General features: G+C 43.7%; 1 protein-coding gene across 2 annotated transcripts in view; it reads left to right on the forward strand.

Annotated features, from left to right (window-relative positions):
- Positions 1-21,142, forward strand: part of LOC115527059 (dynamin binding protein) — a 113,252-nt gene that overhangs the window by 57,449 nt on the left and 34,661 nt on the right. Inside the window, exon 1 of one of the 2 annotated variants that reach the window (XM_030334443.1) lies at positions 10,161-11,484. The exons of the other annotated variant lie outside the window; for it this stretch is intronic. Coding sequence (XP_030190303.1) covers positions 10,323-11,484 — 1,162 coding nt within the window. The 5' untranslated portion in view covers positions 10,161-10,322. Of the gene's footprint in view, positions 1-10,160; positions 11,485-21,142 lie in introns of those variants that run through there. 2 annotated transcript variants of the gene reach the window in all.

The following is a 21,142-nucleotide window of genomic DNA, read 5'->3' on the forward strand; positions in this document are numbered from 1 at the left end:
GTGTCTCCCTCTCTCTCTGCCCCTCCCCTGTTCGTCTTCTGTCTCTCTCTGTCTCTCAAAAACTGAATTAAAAAAAAGTTAAAAAAAATTTAGACAATAAATTTTTAACTATTCATATCTGTAAAAAATTTTATTATATTATTATAATTGATGTACAACATTATATTAGTTTTAGGTGTACAACATAATAATTCAATATTAATATTCTCATGGTCTCTTTAATCTTCTGTTAAAATATTTATAAAGAACTATACCCTATAGCAAATATTAAACCCTGGAGAATGCTGGACAGTTTTGGGTGGTATTCAAATAATGGAACATTCACTGCTCTGAGCAAGATTTAACACTGCACAGAATCATTTGTCAGAGTTGCCAGTTTTGCTTCTAGAACTTGATATCACTTACAAAGTTTGTATGACAGACACTGTACAAATAAGCTTATTAATATTTATTTGCAAGAATGACTCACTGTTAGCAGCACACAAGGCCATGAACACACACACTTGTAAACATAACATAGCAAGAGCTACAAGCAAAACTAACTGATTAGATCCTGATCACTTTTCTGTGTACTCTTGTCTGGTCAACCTTAATCTTTCACTTTCTGTGTCAGTATTTTCTGTTCTTGCTTTCAACTTGGCATCGGTAGATGCCTTCAAACCAGTAATGTGTCTACCTTTATTATTAGGCTTTATTCGTAAAGGAGAATTATAGTCTTTTCTCTTGTCTTCAAGATTTCTAGGCTGATTTTTCTTAGGATTCAGAGAGACCTATACATTTCTCAAGAAACACTGAGAAGCATTTTCCACATGGAAGCATTAGTCCATCTCAGTTTGGTTCCTGAAATTAATTTCAAAGCTTAAAGTTCCATGGAAAACCAAGATATAGGAACCCCAACTGTAATTTTGCAAGAGGGCTGGTCCAATTCTGACTCACTCTCAGGGGTCCCTTGGGATCTTAGCTTATTTGGGGAAAAGGGCTGTTTTTAGATTTCTCGCCTTGGATAAGCTCTGGGCTTTGAGTTTTTGACCTTTTCTCCTCAGAGGACCATTGAAACAAAAGTTCCGTTTTCTGGAACTGGCAAGTGCTGTGGGGCAATGCCGCTTCTGTGGTTATTTGCTTGTCTGGATTCCAGTTTTCTTTTAGTTTTGGCCAGCATGCTACCATCTTGTCAGTGTATTGATAGTTCGAAGATTTTAAAAATATTTCCTCCAGCTTTTTAAACTTTTTTTTTCCTGTGAGAGGATTGGTCCAAATAACCTAAACTTTAATTATTAGAAATTTGAAAGCCCAGGATTAGTTTTAGAGAAGCCAGTATTTAGCTCCAGCTGAGAATTTGGAGCTTTAAATTTGGAATTACCACGTAGAGTCAGAGTAGAATCAGAGTAGGAGGCATCTCTGATTATAGCATGTTGGGGAATGAAATGCCATTTTGCAGGCTTCAGGATGGGATTCAGTTCAGTCATTCATCCAGCAAATGTTTGTTATAGGTACTGTGCTAAGGGCAGGGTAATAAACACAGATGTGCTCTCTGCTCTCAGAGAGCTTCTGGTCAAATGAGTTGCTAGTTAATAAATTAAGGTACATATCTAAAACACAGTATCTTCAAATCTGATAAATAGGTTGACTTCCAGAGCAATGGAAAGATTTGGGGTTAATCCACAGACACTCAGGTTTCCCAGTACATGTTACTTTTAGAACCCTGATTAGGACTACATAATGTAGCCCTGAGAGAATCTTCTTTTAGAATATCATAGTGTTTTCCTGTCTCTAGGAGAGGTTCACATGCCTCTCAATTTGACAAGTAATCAGGGTTGTACATTCATTTCTTTATTCAGCAAATATTTCTTAAGCACATACTAGGAGGCAGGCACTGGCTATCCATTGATTAATACAAAGGACATAGTCATAGTATTATTCATATTTGTGTATCTCTGAAACTCCAGTGATCATAGTGATGTTGACCTCTGTATGTAATCACACTGTTGAAGCCTTTGAACCATGGTCATAGTTACTTCAGTGTGAGTAAGGACCCCATTAGTTCTACATCAGTGCAGGGAATGGTAAAGGGTAGAGTCAGCCTCTTCCATATTGGGAGCCTCGCTCCTAAACTTTTCTTCCCTTGAAGGTAATGTCAAGGGAATGTTGACCAGAGACTCTCAGGGTAATTTTAAAAGGCTGTTGCACATCAAATCAGAATGTTTTTCAAGAAAGTAATATTTTCAACAACATACTGAGATCTAAGACCCACTAAAGAGAGCCATTCATTTAATAAGTTAGAAAATTACTGATATGGAAGAGTAACATCTTTATACTGAAGTGATCTACAATATTCTAGAAAGTATAGGGGCACCTGGGTGGCTCAGTGGGTTTGGCATCTAACTTCGGCTCAGGTCATGATCTCACGGTTCGTGGGTTCGAGGCCTGCATCAGGTTCTGTGCTGACAGTTAAGAGCCTGGAGCTTGCTTCAGATTCTGTGTTTCCCTCTTTCTCTGCCCCTCCCCTGCTAACACTGTGTCTCTTTTTGTCTCTCAAAAATGAAAAAATGTTAAAAATTTTTTTTTTAATTTGAAAGTATAGTTTATTTCTACATCCAGAAGTTATTTATTATTCTGAAGACTCCTTGGCGTGCCTCAGGTATTAAAAATTCTTTCTCAGGGCGCTGGGTGGCTGAGTAGGTTAAGTGTCTGACTTCAGCTCAGGTCATGATCTTATGGTTTGTGAGTTCAAGCCCCACATCAGGCTCTATGCTGAGTTCACTGGAGCCTGCTTTGGATTCTGTGTCTCCCTCTCTCTCTGCCACTCCCTCACTCACACCGTGTGTGTGTGTGTGTGTGTGTGTGTGTGTGTGTGTGTGTGTGTCTCTCTCTCTCAAAAATAAAAACTAATAAATTTTTAAATAAAAAAATTATATTGAAAAAATAAAAATAAAATAAAAATTCTTTCTCAAACTAGTAAAACACAATGAGTTAAACAGCCAAAACATTTTGTGGTCTTTCAAGATGTAAAAGTTTATGTGAAAGGAATAATAATCTTTCTTTCTGATTTGTCAGTACATGAGAAAAAAAAGCAAGTATCTTTGACTTGTGGCATGTGGTTCAGGATGTTGGCTCAGTAAAATTAGCTCGGTTACTTTAAATGGATTTTGTCTTGGTATAAAACAGCAACCAGAGTTAGAAGGCTTTAATAGTCTATGTTAATTCAGGACTGAAACTAGTTTTCCTTTTACAATAGGGGTTCAATGTGTGTCAAGAAATGTAGCTTGGAATGGTTGACTTAGTTATAATTAACCCATGAATCACTATTCTTTTTTTTTTTTTTTAAGTTAGTTAAAGAATCTCTATTCCTAACTTTGTAGCATGGCTTTGTGAACGTTTCCTCACGCTCAGCTCATGGCAGAGGGGAGGAGAAACTGGAATAGATCCAGGGATTTTAAGTATCGGTTTCAGATTTCACTGGGGCTTTGCAGGGACATAGTGAAAGGACCTGCCTGCCTCCTGCTAGCACAGACCCTTGGCCACAGTCATTCCTGCCACCACACGGCCACCTGAGTGTGTCCTCTCCCACCCTACACTTTGCCAGATGTAGCAAGCCCCAAGAGATGAGAAACTCCAGGGCAGTCATTTAATCTACATATATTGAGCTCCTGCTGTATTCCAGGCAGTGCTCTGGAGTTAGGGCAGTGATCTCTGCCCTCATGGGAGAGGCAAACAGTAAGTAGAAATATGAATATGTACTAGAAGGCAAAAGAAGCTATGGAATCAGGGAAGGCCTCACTGAAAAGTGACATTCGCGTGAAGATCTGAATGATTGTAGGGAGCCAGCCAAGCCATTTTTGGGGGGTGGGGAAATCGTCACAGGCAGATGTGCAGTTAGTGTTTGAGGAACAGCAAGGAGGCCAGTTCAGCTGGAGCTAAGGTGTGGGTTTTGTAGTTCATTGTTCAGAGTAAGACAAGCCACGGGAAGGTTTTGAGCAGGGGAGCGGTAAGATCTGGCGCATGTTATAGCGTCACTCTGGCTGCAGTGTGGAGGCCAAACAGAAAGACACAAGGGTAGGGGCACAGAGACCAGTTGGGAGGCTACTGCAGTGATGCTGCAGGCAAGAGGTGATGGCGGCCTGGACCGGGATGGTAGACTGGAGATGATGCGGAGTGCGTGGTCCTGGGTATATTTTGAGTCTGAGCCTGTAGGATTTGCTGGTGGATTGGGTGTGATGTGTGAGAGAACAAGAAGAGTCAAGGATGACCCCGCGGGTGAGCAACTGGAAGGATTGGAGTTGCCAGTAATTTCTCAATTCATGGTGAAGACCGCAGGAGATGCTGGTTGGTGGGGGAGGCGGGACGGGACAGAGGTCAGGAGCTCTGTTTTGGTCATGTTGATGAGCCCATAAAACATCCGGGTAGAAGTATTGATTAGGCAAGTTTGATATACAGCCCAGAGTTCAGGGGAGGGGTAAGGGTTGGAGACGTACATTTGGGACAAATCAATTTTGACAGCCCATAAACTTTATTTAAAGCCACAACGTTTAATGAGATTACTTCTTAAAAAAAAAGAAAAGAAAGAGTATAGATACACAGAAGTGGCCCAGGCACTGAACCTCACCATTAGCTGAAGGAACTGAAAGACAGTGATCATAATTATAATTAATTGAGCACTTACTACTTGTCACACAGAGTGCTAGGTCTTTGACACACTTTCATGAATCCTCCATATTGTGCATATATGACAAATGAGAAAGCCCAGGTTGACCCAGACTGTCACAGTTAGTAAGTGGTAGGGCTGGGGTTCAAATTCAGGTCGGTTTCATTGCACAGCCTTCTGTGCCCTGTCACTGTGCCACACCATGATGTTGGCGTGTTTCAACTTGAGAGAGGGATGCTTGATCTCTGAGAGTGGGTGTAGGAAGCAGCACCTGAAAAACCCAGAAATTCAAGGGCTCACAGAGGAGGGATCCCAAAAGACCCTTGTCAACTTACTTCCAAAATAGTTTATTGTCAGGCATAGCATTTTTTAGTACTCTCATCTGTTGAAAACTATAAGAGAATATATGTATGTCTTTATATCTTTCAAAAAAATACTTAACTCTTCTGCACAGATACACTTTTGGCTGCTTGCTTATCAGGAAGTCATACAGCTTTCCAACATGCTTACCCATTCATGCTAGCAACATCCCCACGCTGGTCGTTCGTCTCTCTGAGCCCTCACCTAACTCATAACCCTTTCAGTTCATCACGAGGTTATAAATTCTGAGACATCTTAAGTGCTTCTCACAGCCCTGTCTCATTGCAAATATTTACACCCTTCAGAGCATATCACATTTCCCCCCAAACACCTCTTATTTTCCAACACTCCAGCCCTTATTGCCTTTTACAGTGCTCCCAGAATCCTCTCTGCTTCTGCCTTCCCTCCTCCCAGTCAGTTGTTGCTTTTCATTAGTGCTTCATTTCTTCCTCTGCTGGGGAACTTAACCTTTAGATCTTAGGTGTCTTTCTTCTCCTTTATTTCCAGACCCTCTGTCCACACCACCAGAGGCTGTAGCACTGATGTCCTATGAGTAGCTTTAGCCGTAGTGGTCTCCTTTAAATTCTTCCTTTAGGCTGAGAGGCAGCGGCACTAAGATTGGAAACCACATTTCCAGTCCTATCAGTGTTCCCTGCATTCCTGCCATGTGCTAGGTAATTGCATATCTAGGAGAAGCCCTGGGGCACACCAGTGTTTGGGAGTGTAGAAGACCAGGAAGGTGAACTAGCTAGCAAAGGAGAAGATGCAGATAGTCCAGTGAGTGGGACCGATCCATTGGAGTGATTGCGTTGCAGAAGCAGAGGGAGGGCCTTGTTGCTGGAACACAGTCTTTGAGGCGTTAGGGGGACTGGGATCCAGGGAACCGCAGAGAGACTGGCCTGTTATCAGAGCCGCGACAGTTTCTCCATTTTAACAGGAGGGAAGGCAGAGTGTGTGGATACAGACACAGTAGGATGGTAGATTTGCTAGGGAAAGGATGAAGAAGCAGAAATAATTTATAAAGGAGGAAAAGAAAGGAAGTGAGGCACCAGCATTAGTCTAGGGCTCGCGGAGAACACGGCTGTGTCACTTCGGGCAGGTGTGCCAGAGAGCTCCGAACCCACGTGTCCTCAGGAAGGAAAATAATACAAAGTAATGTGCGGATGTAGGAATTGCAGGATACTGATTGAACTCCCAGCAGGAGAATGGTGGTCCGGAGAGGCTGGCTCAAGAAGGCGGGCCAAGTACACACGCTCACCTGCCCCTCTACTTTAGATCACTGCAAGCGACTGGAAAAATAAGTTCCAACAAGAAAGAGTATTATGGGAAGGCCAGAAGTGGAGTCATCTTCTGAGAGATGGAGAGCAGATGGTATTAAGGAGAGGAAACTTCTATCTAAACTATGCTCGGGAGAGGACCGCTATGCGAGCACGTTCAGGTCTGAGGGGACTGCAGCCTCAGAGGCGGGGCAGGGCCGGGGGGTGTCCTGGAGCAGATTTGCTGTGAAGGATCAGGGAAGAACTAGGGCACTTGGGCTGAACAGGGGCGGCAGCAACAGTTACCCTCAAGGGGACTCGTGAGGATGAGCTCTTAGGCATGTCCTCAAGAAGGTGATCACTTAGAGGCGCCTCGCTGGCTCAGCCTGTTAAGCTTCCAACTTCAGCTCAGGTCATATCTCGTGGTTCGTGAGTTCAAGCCCCGAGTCAGTCTCTGTGCTCCAGCACAAAGCCTGGAGGCTGCTTTAGATTCTGTGTCTCCCTCTCTCTCTCTTCCCCTCCTCTGCTCACACTCTGTCTCTCTCAAAAATAAATAAACATTTAAAAAACTAATGAAAAAAAATTTTTAAGGTGATCATTTAATATGAGAAGTCCTAAAGTCCTGGGGGATTGCCAGATAGCTTGATGATTTCTGAGGACCTGAAGAGGGGCTGGAAGGGAATCTTGGCTCAGTGCTCCATCCCCAAAGCCATAGCAAGTTCCAGGCTCTTCCATGGCCTTCCATACCTGTGACTTGGTTTGAGATACACTCGAGAACCATCCTTGCATTAGATATACAGGTGGCAGAACAAAAGTGTCTTAAGTTTCAGGTAGTGGGAATTTATCAATAATGAGGCTTTTTAGAATTATGTTCCACAGTAATGTCATGTCTTTTGTGCTTAAGATGAAAACATGACGAAACAAACTTGGAGAGCTTAAGTAACTTCCCCAAGATTCTACAGCTGGTGAGTGGCAAAGTCCAGACTCACACCTAGGGCTGGCAAAGCTGTGCTCTTAACCTCCAAGCTGTCCTGCTCTCTGCCTGGCATCTAGCACATGCCCCATAAACGCTGCAAACATCAGCTCCTCAAACCTGTCTGTACCTGCTGGGTAACCCATGTGCAGAGATGTGTTGAGGACTGAGACATAAGTTAGACATGGTCCTTGCCTCCAAGGAGCATTCAGTGTAATAAATGGAGTTACACGTGCATAATAAAGTAACATAGGTGAAATGAGAGAGAGATTTGCTCAGTGCTCTGAAAAACAGCAAGAACTGTAGGAATCAGAGAACATCACTGGGGCACCCTTAGTGTGGAAGTGTCGGTCACCAAACGAGAGGCATGACCTGCATAGTTAACAGAGACATTAACAGAAGTGTAGGGAGGCATGTGTTCTTGCTGGTTCTTTTCTAGTCTCCTCCCTCTTCTTCCTTTACCCTTCTGGCACCTTCTCTTTGTCTCCTTCTAAATCCTGCTGCCTGTCTTCTCTCCTACCATTGAATATAGCAGTATTTCTGTCTACTGGGGGCAAGGGGTGCACAGATAGTCACTGCAGCTGATCGCCCCCACTCTGGTGACAAACAGCAAGCATCAGGGCCCTGTGGCACTTTAGGGCCTCCGTAATTTATCCTCTTTTATATCTTCTCTTGGTTGATGTACTAGGTGTGTTTCTTACAGTGCTATCTTTATCAAAGATACAAAGTAGCTAAAGGGAACTTTGTTTCCAGTAACAGTGGGGGAAAGATTAATCTTTATTTTCAGTATTTAAAAGTGTGCCTGGCTTACTTTATGTGCCAGTCTAGATGCGCACTGTGGTCAAATGGCGAGGAACGGCCCTGTGGTGGCCGGGCTGGGGGGTGGTGGCAGGGGGCACGGGCAGACTCCAGGACTGGAGGCACAGAGGGAATGTCAGGGGAAGGGAAGGGGCCAGTGTGAGCACACCTGCCTCAGAAGTGGCCCACCTCAGACTTAGATCGTGATAGAGTTTACTTGTTCGTTTGCTTGGTTGGAGGGAAATTAAGGTTTTCTAGTACGTTTTTGAGTATCCCTGTTCGTCTAGTGCCACGAAGTCAAACAGATCTGAGTTCAGATTGTGGCCCTGGCTGGTACCAGCTTATGTGACCAGGTTATTGAAACTCTGAGACTCTTTCTTTGTCAGCAGTAAAGTAAGGGTAATACAGTACCCTCTTTGCAGGGTACTGAAGATAAAAAAAAAATTTTTTTTCTTTTTGTCAGCTTGCTAGCCCTCGCCCCGATTCTAGCACATTCTCACACTGGAAACATAGAAGCTTCCAGGGCTGCCGCTGCTATGGCTATTGGTTTGGAAGGTGTGAGGGAACAGAACAGAAACCTTCACATCAGAAGATTTGGCAATCCAGAGATTGCAGCCAAAGGGTGCATACTAGCGCCTTAGGTATTTGAGGAAAGGACAAACAAGTTGTGAGGAAAATGGAACATGGATTTTTTAAACTGAAGGAATCAGAGGTGTCATAGAGGTCAGTGGGCCTAGATGTCTACAGATGGGTACATCGAGTCCCAGAGAGAGTGAGTGGTTCATCCAAGAGTAAACATCTAATTATTGACACAGCATCTAACCCTGGTCTCCTCACGGTTCTGTATATTGTTTCACAAATAGGGATTAGACAGTGGTTCAAGGAACCGTTCCTGGACGTTGATAGATGACCAGTTAGCTAAAACAATCATCTTACCAAAGCCTGTCTCTGAGCACAGTACTCTCCCTTGAATGAAGTAAATGGCATTCAGTCCCTTGGGATCTGCCCCAACCTACCGCTCCAGCCTTTTCTCTTACTACTTTTCTACGTATTCCATCCTCCAAACTGTTCCCCATCTCCTAGTCCTCCATATGTAGAAAGTCTGGGGAAATCCTGCTTGTGCTTAAAGGCACTGCTCAAATGCCGCCACTTCCATGATACCCTCCAGCTGCCCTGCCGGGGACTTTGCTTTGTTGCATTGCCCTTGTGTTTGTCATAGCACCTGTCACGTTAGATCTTCTGTTGTGGGGTTGCTCCTGCATTGCAAGAGGCAGGGACTGACTTGTTCACTTTTTCTCTTTTCTTCAATACCTCACCTATAATAGGTGCCCATCTAATGTTTGTTGATCCACAGAGGTCTTTTTATAGGCACCTTTCTGCTTCCTAACCTTATTCCCCAGTTCCTGAATATTGCTGCATGATTGGATAGAGAAGAGATTTAGAAAATGGTTTTCATGCTTCTCTGGCATGGCACGTATCAAGGGAAGTGTGAAAAACATACTTAACTACATTCTTGTAGGGGACAGTTTTAAAATTACTCAGACACCAGATGAGAGTAAAAAGGAAGTTTTTTTTCTTCCTTTCAGTGGGATGCCCCATTGCGTCTGCAGGCAGGAGTTGAAACCACTTGCGATTTGAGTGTGTACTCACTAACTGGTAACCTGACTCCCATAAAAAGCAAAGCTCTCACAGGAGGAAGAGTTCTCTCTCTTAGGGAAATGGAGACCTGCAGAGTTTCAGATGTCTAAGGATTAGAAAGCTGAACTTGGAAGATGAGGAACAGAGGTCCAGTTTGAGCTGCACATGAAAACATTATTTATACCCCTGGTTGATTACAGAAATATCTAAAGAGGCCAATGAGATTGATAGATGACCTTACCTTGGCTTTTAGAGGGGGCTGTTCTTGCTCACTCTGCTTTTTCTATAAAACCTTTAGAACAGCAGAATACTTCCACCTTCAGCACAGAAAGCAGCCAAGCCAGTTTGACCAGCTTGAGGGAAACACCAAACGAAGCTGCCAACTCCAATCACATGAACACAAGTTACTAATTATCTTCTGGCCTCTGTGGGGAAAGATATAGCAGCTCACTGATTGGATCCGAGGTTGAAATAACTCCACATTTCTCTGTGCTCCCAGCTGGAGGAGCAAGAAGAGTGAGTGTCTCGAGCACTTTGGGAGACATTTTCAGAAGGACGGACACAGCCTTGGGCTAAACCGCACCTGTCCACATTTCAGCCCCACCCAGGCCCATGGAAGAGGGAAGCAAAACTGGAGTCTTTAAGTGCACTGAACATGTGTGAAACCCACAAAGATAGAACAGAAAGAGGAGCGGGCAGGAAAGGGCACTGGGGCTCCAGCTGGGAGTATGAAGATCACAGGAGTCTACAGAAGAGGGATCTTACAGGGCTGGATGGACTTTACAGAGAAGGCGCCTCGGATTCCAGAAACTGGACGTCAGGGCACAATCGGCCCTTCAGAAAAAGGCATTGTGGATACTGGGCTTTTGGGCAGAGTGAACCAAGTTCAGACCACGAGGAAGCAGAGGAAAGTGGAAAGGACTGTATGGACTATGGAAGTGTGATTCAAGGCTGTGATGGTTACTGGAACTCAGGAGATGTAGATTATGGGAATCTGAGCCCCGAAACGAAGGATAATTGGCTTACAGGCAGCCCAGAAAGCTGGAAAGGTGAAGGATATAGGGAAACAAATGGCTACGTAGATGGTCAGAATCTGAACTGTAATCCTGAGGACTCTAAAGAAACTGGACAACAGACTCGCCACAGTGGTTTGGATGATCCAGTGGGGAATGGTGGTCAACCTGAAAAGTGGCACGTGGACCACAGGAATTTTAATTATAATGCTGAGGATTGTAAAGAAACTAATATTTATTGTAGAAACCGCAGCAATTTATGTCAGGTTCCTGGGAATTATATTAATCATCAGTCTGTGGACTTCCCAGATTTGAATGGTGTCAGTGAAGGTAAAGAATTTGCCGAATACTATGAAGGGGACAAAGGTGTGTGTCAAAATGATAAAATCTATCCCAAAACAAAGACTCCTGTCGTGGATCAGAGTGACTTTGATACAGAAAATAAAGAGCACGACACTCTATTTGCAAACTGTGAGTATAAATTTCAGAATTACAGAGAAACAGATTCTGCCCATCAGATGAAGGATTTGGAGGACAGTGGCATGGACAGAGCAGGAATGATGGCCCTTGGGAGCAGAGGGATCTTCCCGGATGGTCTGCGGAATCAGTGGATGAGAGGGGATCGGGGAGAACACCATAGCGGCATTCCGCAGGGCCCTTCCTTAGGAAAGAATACCTGGCATTTAGAGGCCGAGAGAAAGACAAATGGCCCTGAGACTTGGAAAAGGAATAGTCGCTACCGCCGCACAGCACCCAGCACCCTGAGACGCTCAGAATTTGTGCAAAACAGGAAGAAAACTCAAGGTACGAACTCAGCCAGCCTTATTAGAATGCTAAAACATGAAAGTAGGTAATAGGGGTGGTTATCTAGGTACTAGGAACACCCATGTACTTAAGGAACCTGGCGCTTGAAATTCTTTTTTCAGTGTATCTTGAGTGAGAACAACCTTAGAGATTTAATCCCTCTGAGAGGCACTTTTCAGAGCAAGAGCAGATACAGTACTATAAACACACACCATGGCCTCCAGAACGAGACCGTGTTCTCATGAGAAATATCTTTATCATTCTTGGTTTTGTCAGGGGTCTCTAATCCCAAATATCTTTCCATTCTTTCTTTAATATTTCTTTGTCTCATGGGAATGGCAAGTTCATTACTGAGGCACCAAGCGAAAATTTATTTTCCTGGCAGGATCTTTCTCTCCATCTCTACACTTCTTTAGACGTTGGGGAAAAGAGGATTTAATTTGTTTCATAGAGTGTTTGTATCTTTACACTCAGGAATCTTAAGTGAATGATGAGCACTACAACTCTTCTGGAAATCAGAGGATTATTTATATTCTTCATGATGCTTTGTACATTCAAATTACTTCATCTCACTTCGCCTTAACAAAGTTTTTGTAACATGATACATTAAGAGTCTTTTATAATGTAGAGGTTGTTTCTTTCTTGCCAGTTTGTCTTCTGCTGTTCTCTGAAATGAATTATGTTCATTTTGTTTTGTTTTGTTGTGGTTGTTTTTATAATTACTGGATTCCCTGTTAAGTCTTTCTTTTTATTTACGCTATTCTCTCACGAAGCCAACTTTCTGGTGGAGGCCGATTTGAGGGTGGTGTAGGTTATGAGCAGAGGATAAGGGCTAGAGTCAGAAAATGTGAATGATCTAGAAACTCCATCTCACACCTTCCTCCTGAGCGGGAATTCTCTCATCTAGATCTTCAGAACAGGCTCACTGTTGGTGGGGACATGACAAGTCCCTGGTGTGATCCCAGAACTGCCAGTGGTTTATCCTGTGGTCTTCCGGCACAGGCTTAACCTAACCAGAATTTCCAGGGCATTGTTTTGGATAAATCAGGGTCTCCACCTGCATTTATAAAGATAAAAATGAAACTAAGCCCGGCTTTAATTGGAAGGCTGAGGTATTTAGCAGCTAGCCATTTTTTTCTAGGTGTGTTTTTGCTCTGAGATGATAGGGATTGAATGACTTCTAAATTCCTTCCAGTTCAAATCAACAACAATCAAAACACACACACACACACACACACACACACACAATTACACAAGTGATTCTGTGATTCCTTATATTGGTTTTTGTATTGCTCCTATTCCCTTCCCCCACATCTGTTCCGTACATGAACTTTGTTTCCTATCTTTAGTTCCTTATTGTATTAAGCCTCCTAAGTGTAATCTAAGTGTGTTTACTCTGTCTGACTTAACAAGAGTCAAGCCCTTCTCTCCCGAGTGGTGCAATTTGCCCTATGATCTCTCTTAAACCAGCTCAGTTCCCCCTTCTGTCACTTACATTTTTACAACTCTCTCTTTATATTCGAGGGCTTCAGTTTTGATGGCATTCCTATTTAGCTTAATTGACATCCCTAGTTTATACCACTAGTGTCCTCCTTGGCCTATAACAGAATCTTAGTCTGCCCTGAAATCCTTTTGCTTTCTAACATTCTTTGCTGGCTGTCTCACAGCACAGGCACCACTGTCCTTGCTGAACGTTACAGTTACAACATGTAATTACAGAAACAAGCGTTAGAGTCTGTCTTCTGCTGGGAGTTCACGTCTCAGCCCCACCATTTACTAATAGTATAACTTGAGGTGAATTACCTAATCTCTCTGAGCTTCGGATTCCTTATTTATAAAATGAAGATAATGACACCTGTGTCAGTGAGAGAACATAAATAAAACCCTTAAAGAACATAGTAGGCCTGGAACATAGTAGGTGCTCATAAATTGTGATTTCTTGGTCTTTTGTCCACCCGCCTCCCTTCAGCCTTACAAGTTATTCCACCAGTCTATCATTGCATGGTCCCCTCTCTCCTGAGATCCAGATTGACCCCCACTGAACATCTGCCCTCAGGCCCTGTGTCTGCAGGTGTGATTATCTACGTGGAATGTCCCATCCCTTCCTCCTCTCCCACCCTCCCCTGCCTCCCCCTACTCCATCTGAGAAGCAAGGTGCTATCTAATGGCCACTCCCAGCCTGTCTCTCAAGATAGAAACCAAGTCCTTCTACCATAATGTGCCCTTCCCTCACCTGCCTTATCAGTTCATTCTCCTATGGAGGCCTCAGGCTTAGAGATTGTTAGGGCATGCCTGTTAGGGTTTTGCCCTTAGTCCTAGGGTGTGGGCCCCTCCTCCTGAGAGGTGGGTCTTACTTCTAGGGTGCAGCTTTTTTGATGTTTCAGTACAACATGAAGTGTTTATTGAATCTCTTAACTTAGAGGGACTCAAATTTCAAGCCGTGTCTTCTCAGCCCCAAGCAGTTGTGAATATCTGCCAGGCTTTTTGGCCTCTAGCTGTTACTGCTTTCTGCTGGCTTCCCGGAGTCTCATCACCTGCATGCATAGTTCAAGGATTTGAGGGGAATTTCTGCACAGATTTTGGGCTGCTCTCTCTGTGGCTTCCTCTTTTCCAGGATTTCACTCATAATACCTAGCCGCTTCACAGCCCCAGAAATGAGCCTTTGACTCTTCAGCCCAATAAGATTGCCAGTTGTTGGCTTTCCATTTTTGCTTGATTTTCCTCACATTCTAGAAGACTAGGGATTGACTTCAGGGAGTAAAAATTGGATAAATATGGATCTTACCTAGTTTGCATCCCTTGTTTTGAGTCCTATCCCCTCTAGTTTTCGGCCTGCTTTTGGTTGCTTTCCAATACCTTCACACAGTTACTTTAAAAAAATGCCTTATCCAGGGTTGCTAATAGTTATCGATAGGGAGGTTGGTACAATGTAAGCTGCTTTCCCATTGCTAGACCAAAAGTCGGCACCAAGGGTTTACACTTGCTAGTAACATAAATGGTTGTGACGGGAAAGGGACGCGGTGCCTCAAATTCCGTGTTAACTATGGGTTAAGTGATATTAGGATATGTAAATGAGGAACTGTTACAGAGAGGAATAGGACATGGAATTCAGGTGAGAGTCCAGGCTTGGAGGTTCAGGATTGGAGGGCTCAGTAGCATCCTCCTGTCTCACTACACATCAGCAAGCCCAGTGTTTTATAAATAATGGGTAACCACCCATGACTGGGTCTTAAAGTCTCTTCCGTGGGTTATAAGTAGCATTCTTGAAAAATAAAAGTGAGTAGAAAATTTCGTAGCACATCTCATGTAGGAAAAGTATGCATGTGATACTTTCATGTGTGTGTGTGAGCGTGTGTGTATCCACACGCACGTGTTACATGTCATGTATATACTGAGTCACAGTGTAAAGTGTGGGCTACCGTAAAAAAAAAAAAATGTTTGAAAAACACTTAAATCTGACCCACCGTTTTTATAACCAAAGAACTGGAGCACAGAGAAATTGAAATATATGTCCCAAATCAGTCCCTAGGTCAGGAATAGAATCCAGGTCTCCCGATGCCCAGACCAGTGCTTTTACTGCGTCACCAGGGTTGAAGCCAGAAGCACAACTCTGCGTTCATGCCATATAAATGAACCTAGAAAAAGCAGAAAGTGTTGTATTAGGGAAGTCAGGGGAGAGACTTCAAGTGGAGGGGGGCGTAGCCGTGTAACATGCAGCAGAGATATGGGAGGCGTGTGGACCAAAGAAAGACCTTGCATTTGCCAGATGGGGTGAAGAAGAGGAGCAACCAAGGTGCAAAGCACATTACATGGGGTTTAGGAGAGAAGTGGTGATGAAGATATACACGCGATTCCTTTAAAGTTTGGACAGTAATTGCCGTGGAACAACAGAATCCAGGGAAATCTGTTTTGTTCTCTCCCAAGATGATAAAAACCAGCACAGATTTGAAGGCACTTTTGCCAGTGTTCCACAGGTAGCGCAGTTTTTAGGACTCTGTGGGTCAAGGTTTCTTTTCACTGCAAGTATACAAACATGATGTCTTTGTAGCTGCAGACTGTATTCAAACTATTGGAATAAAATGTCTGCCAGTCAATCCAAGACATTAGCTCTTCACCCTGGCTAATTTCATATGCTGACTAGAAGCCACGAGCGCAATAGATGCCAAGAGGTCTCTGCCACTCTGGAGACAGGGGCCATACTCCTGGGAATTAACTGGGCAGTAACTAATGGCCAGCAAAACAGACTGTGGAATTTCACTGTGGTTGGGTTGAGTCGTGCTGGCGGAACCACTGTCATTTACGTGCTGGACATTCTCAGAGCACCTTGTACCGCTCTCTCTAATTTCATTCTCTTATAATAAATATTAGCCACTCATCTATTTTTATCTAACAGAACCGTACTGAGCACCAAACACTGTGTTACGTTCTGGTTCCACCTAGATTGCCTGAAGATCCTGAGGAGGGATGAGGCTACTGTTCCGGTACAAGTGGGCTGCAACCAGCTGCCCTTGGGCCCAGCTCTTCACTTTCTGTGTCTCCTTCAGGGACCATCTTTCTCATGACGTTTGTACCCTTCTCTGAACTTCTGCATGGTCGCCTCTTATTGCAGACCAGCACTCCCCATTTACTCATAGTTTCTGCACCCTCTTCACTTTTCATTACATATAACCATACTCGTCCCAACACTGTCTTTGCGACATCATTGCAACTTCTGCTTCTATTTCTGTCTGAGCCGGCTGATAGTTCATAATTCAGATTCCCAGGAGAGTGAGTGTAATTGACTCACCTTGTGTTTTTTTTTTAGTCCTCATCATATGAACTAACCATTCATTGATTAGGTACAAATCCCTGGTCCAAATGGTAGAGGTGAAGTCCAGGATGGGGGGGGTCACCTGGTTGAAATCACGGCTACATGGATGACTGATGGTGCCGATTTGGTATGCAGTGGGCTCGAGGGGGCAGGCGATCTGAGGCTTGGCTGGCCCAGACCAACCCCAGGATGTGGAACTGGGTGGAGGTATCTTTTGGCTGTTACAGTGGCAGGGTACAAGGACTACTTGGGCTTAGAAGGCAAAGGCCAGGGACTCTAAAATTCTTCAGTGTGTAGACCTGTCCTATGCAATGTAGAATTGTCCTGGCCAAAATGCCAGCTGTGTCCCTATTGAGACACTGGAGAAGATGGATAAGACTTGTGCCTGCATTCAGGAACTTGCGGTTTCAAACAGAAAACAGCATATAAAGAAATAATTAAAATACAATTTTATAAGTCCTATAAGGGGAACTATTAGATACCTTTTCCCCTACTTGACCCTATTGCCTGTGTAAACTTGTGTAAATTATTTAATCCCTCTGTTGCAGTTTCTTCATCAGTAAAACCAGATGATGTAACTATGTGGCAGTATTATGAGGGTTAAGTGAGTTTATAGATACAGAAGTACCTAGAACCGCACAGTAGAACCCGGCGTGTAGTAATGCAAAATAAACATGAGCTGCCATCATCCTTTCACCAGTATACAGATCCCACATCCCCTTTGAATGCAGTTCAACAGGGATTTGGTAACTAGAACTTGTACTCAGCACTGTGCCAAGTATTGGGGGTATCCGGAGAAGGATGCCTCCCCCACCCCCAACACACACACAGAAGTTTCCAGATCAATTGAAGAGGCAAATGTAAAAATATGAATAATGTAATAAAGTACACGAGTATTTGGTTTAGATGGTGAATGCTGTGGACAGTCAGAAGAGGGAAAGCTGAGTCTTGAGTTATGGGAAAAGACTTAAGGAAGATGTTTGAACTTGAGCTAAAGCTGAAGAGAGTGAGTAATGGAGGTTGACGTAGGCAGAGAGAAGCAGGGAGAACATTCCTGGTTGGGGAAACTTTATAAGCAAAGATACATGGTTGTGGTGACAAGGAGGAACCACAGTGTGTGGAGCACTGGAGTATTAAAATCTTAGAAACCAGATGCTAGTTTGGAGCAGAGCCTGAGGAATAAGGCAAGCTGGGTCTGTCTGTGGGGAATCATCTCCTCGCTTGTAATCACTGAAACTGTGAGTGGATACGTTCTCTGAGGAAAGGAGCAACTAGGGAGAAGATCAGGTGTCTGAGAACTGAGCCACAGTTTGGGGGAAGGGGGAGGAGGAGGGAGGCCAGCAAGAAGCATAGGGCGAGATCATATGAAGAAGTCAGGAGAAAACCAGAGAATTTAAAATAAGAGAGAATGGCCAGTGCTTTGAAGTGGCCCAAGGAAATCAAGGATAATGCCATCGGATTTGTCGAAGAGGCTGTTGGTTGACTGAAAAGACAATATTGTTGGAACCGTGATGATTCAGAATTACTTGCAAAGGACTTATATGGGGGATGCAGTCATAGAATGAGGGCATGAAGACCACTCTTTCAAGACCTCTCACAAAAAGAACCAAAGAGGGGCGCCTGGGTGGCGCAGTTGGTTAAGCGTCCGACTTCAGCCAGGTCACGATCTCGCGGTCCGTGAGTTCGAGCCCCGCGTCGGGCTCTGGGCTGATGGCTCAGAGCCTGGAGCCTGTTTCCGATTCTGTGTCTCCCTCTCTCTCTGCCCCTCCCCCGTTCATGCTCTGTCTCTCTCTGTCCCCCCAAAAAAAATAAATAAATAAAAAAAATAAAAAGAACCAAAGACCTGTGACTGTAGCTGAAGGGGCACAGAGTTGGACACGGCTTTCATGTGTTTACTTTTTAAAATCAAGGTTTCTTGTTGGAGGATAGATGGGTAGGTAGGAGGTAAAGGAGAGGAAAGGGTAAATATGTGGAGGCAAAAGGCAATATATGTAGGGCCATATATCCCCAAGAGCTGGGAGAGAATTGAAGTCTGGGAAAGAAAATAAGATGATCCTGTGGTTGGAATGATCCAGTCTGGCGGACTCCCACCCAACCCAAAGACCTTGCGTCTGCCATCAGGAGCTGTATTCTCAAGGAAGGTTGTATGTTTTTTCCACAAGCCATTACCTAAATTGTTTTCGTATAATGTTTCATCAAAAACATAGGAATATTGGCCTGGGAAGATTTCAGGTCTCTGTAAAAGCAAAAGATATGAAGGAAAGGCAAGATGTCGAGTGTGGATAGGAAGAGGTGCCCTTGTGGGGCATCTCCTTTCACATGGACCTGGGGATATTAGAGGGTGCAGTGGGAGGAGGGGTGAATCAAAGCTGCTAACTTGCAAAACCATGGCAGGCCTAGCCTTAAGTGGAATGTCAAAGTGGGAGCTCAGAAACTTGACATACCCAGCCTGATCCCCCAGAGCTTTCCAATTTGATTATTTCCTGAGAAACCAGGAAGTGCCCATGCTGGGCATGAAAAGCCATGGGCTGTAAAGCCATAGTGCCCACGCACAGTGATTTCTGGTGGGAAGGGACATGTCTGTATACGTGGTTCCACAGCGGACCTCATTCCACCATATCAAGAAACCCCTTTTTTCTTTTTCTTTTTTTTAAGAAACCCATTTTTTTTCTTATCATAAACCAAGAGGAGACCGATAGAATATATTGCATTTCATTGAATCTAAAACACCATCTGTTATAAGACACTGAATGATTGTATGTACCAATAGAAAGAAAACTTCTGATTAAACATTACCATGCTATTACTTGGAAAACATATCTTGCTTTCAGAAATGCTAAAATGTGCAAAACTGTGCGTCTTAGTATCTACTGAAATGTGGAGATGCTTCTACTCAGTGCTGACCTTACAGCAATACTTAGACAAAAAATATTAGAGAATTCTTCTAGCTCTTTCCTCAGTGATTTGGAGATAGGGAATTCAGTTTTCTTGCTCTCCAGCCCCTGCCCTGCATAAAAGAAGATTTAAACCTCATTTACCCCAGTGCCATAGGGGTAACTATGTACAAAATTGTAACTGAAATTTTCATAAAAGTTAGGATAGTTCATGATTTTTCAAAACTCTTTGGGTAGGGGCGCCTGGGTGGCTCAGTTGGTTAAGCATCCGACTCTTTTTTTTTTTTAATTAATTAATTTATTTATTTTGAGAGAGAGTGAGCAGGGGAGGGGCAGAGAGAAAGGAAGAGGGAGAATCCCAAGCAGGATCTGTGCTGTGAGTGCAGAGTCTGACCCAGGACTCAATCCTACAAACCATAAGAGCATCACCTGAGCTAAAAATCAAGAGTTGGATGTTCAACTGACTAAGCCACCCAGGCGCCACAAGCATCTGACTCTTGATTTTTATAGCTCAGGTCATGATCAAAGGGTTGTGAGATTGAGCCTGGTGGCAAACTCCACGCTGGGCATGGAGCCTGCTTAAGATTCTCTCTCTCCTCTCCTCCCTAAAAAAATAAAAATAAAAAAAAAATTTTGGGTAATGTCTTCTATCCCAGCTATAGCAGAGTAGTGCTCAGGGCACTCTAAGTTATAATAATTGTTGCCATTTATTAAGTACCAGTTGCTGTGCTAAGAACTACGGATTAGGTATGCACAAAAGTCCAGTGGAGTCTAAGCTTTGTGATGGTGGTAAAGGTAGCGTTTCTAGAACCCAGCAATACTTGGCATATCGTAGGTGCTCAGTGAATGTGTGTTGTCAAATTCTATTTTGGGGCACAGAATATGTACATCAAAAAGTAAACACCCTAGGGTTTTAATACAGTGTTCTGTTCCAAATTGAGATAGTTCCGCTCTATTCCTAGTTTTCTGGTACTTATTACTGTATATGGATGTCAGATTTTTACAAATGTATTTTTTTCTCTATCGATTGACTTGGTCATATGATTTGATTTTCAAAAGTTGAACTGGCATCACACACCTAGAATAAATGTGACTTGGCAGTGTTTTTTTAAAAAAAGATAAAATAGGGGCGCCTGGGTGGCGCAGTCGGTTAAGCGTCCGACTTCAGCCAGGTCACGATCTCGAGGTCTGTGAGTTCGAGCCCCGCGTCAGGCTCTGGGCTGATGGCTCAGAGCCTGGAGCCTGTTTCCGATTCTGTGTCTCCCTCTCTCTCTGCCCCTCCCCCGTTCATGCTCTGTCTCTCTCTGTCCCAAAAATAAATAAACGTTGAAAAAAAAAATTAAAAAAAAAAAAAAAAAGATAAAATAGTACCTATTATTTTGTAATGCTGCTTAAGGAGGGAAGTTGAGAGAAAGGTCTAATCCAGGGACTAGAGAGGCCTTTGTATGGCTGGGCTTAAAGGACAGTAGGTGAGCAGAAAAGCAGGGACACCAGCTGAGCTTGTCATGTTCAAGGATTAAGAAGGAAACAAACACTGGAAGTACACTGTTCTAGGTTCCATAATAATCGCAGCATATGCCTAGTCCTCAGGGCTCACTAAAGGAAGTGGCCAACTGTCTACATGTGTCCAAAGACACTTACAAGTGGCACTTCTTGTGGGACTAGTTAGAAGTTGATGTGGTTGGGGTGCCTGGGTGGCTCAGTCGTCTAAGCGTCCGACTTCAGCTCAGGTCACGATCTCGCAGTTCGTGGGTTCCAGCCCCGCATCGGGCTCTGAGCTAACAGCTCAGAGCCTGGAGACTGTTTTAGATTCTGTGTCTCCCTCTCTCTCTGACCTTCCCCCGTTCATGCTCTATCTCTCTCTGTCTCAAAAATAAATAAACGTTTAAAAAAAAAAAAAAAAAGTTGATGTGGTTACTCCAAACTGAGAGGAGTAAGTTAAGTAACAGAGTAG

This window comes from Lynx canadensis, chromosome D2, assembly GCF_007474595.2.
Source record: "Lynx canadensis isolate LIC74 chromosome D2, mLynCan4.pri.v2, whole genome shotgun sequence".
Classification (NCBI taxonomy): Eukaryota; Metazoa; Chordata; class Mammalia; order Carnivora; family Felidae; genus Lynx; species Lynx canadensis.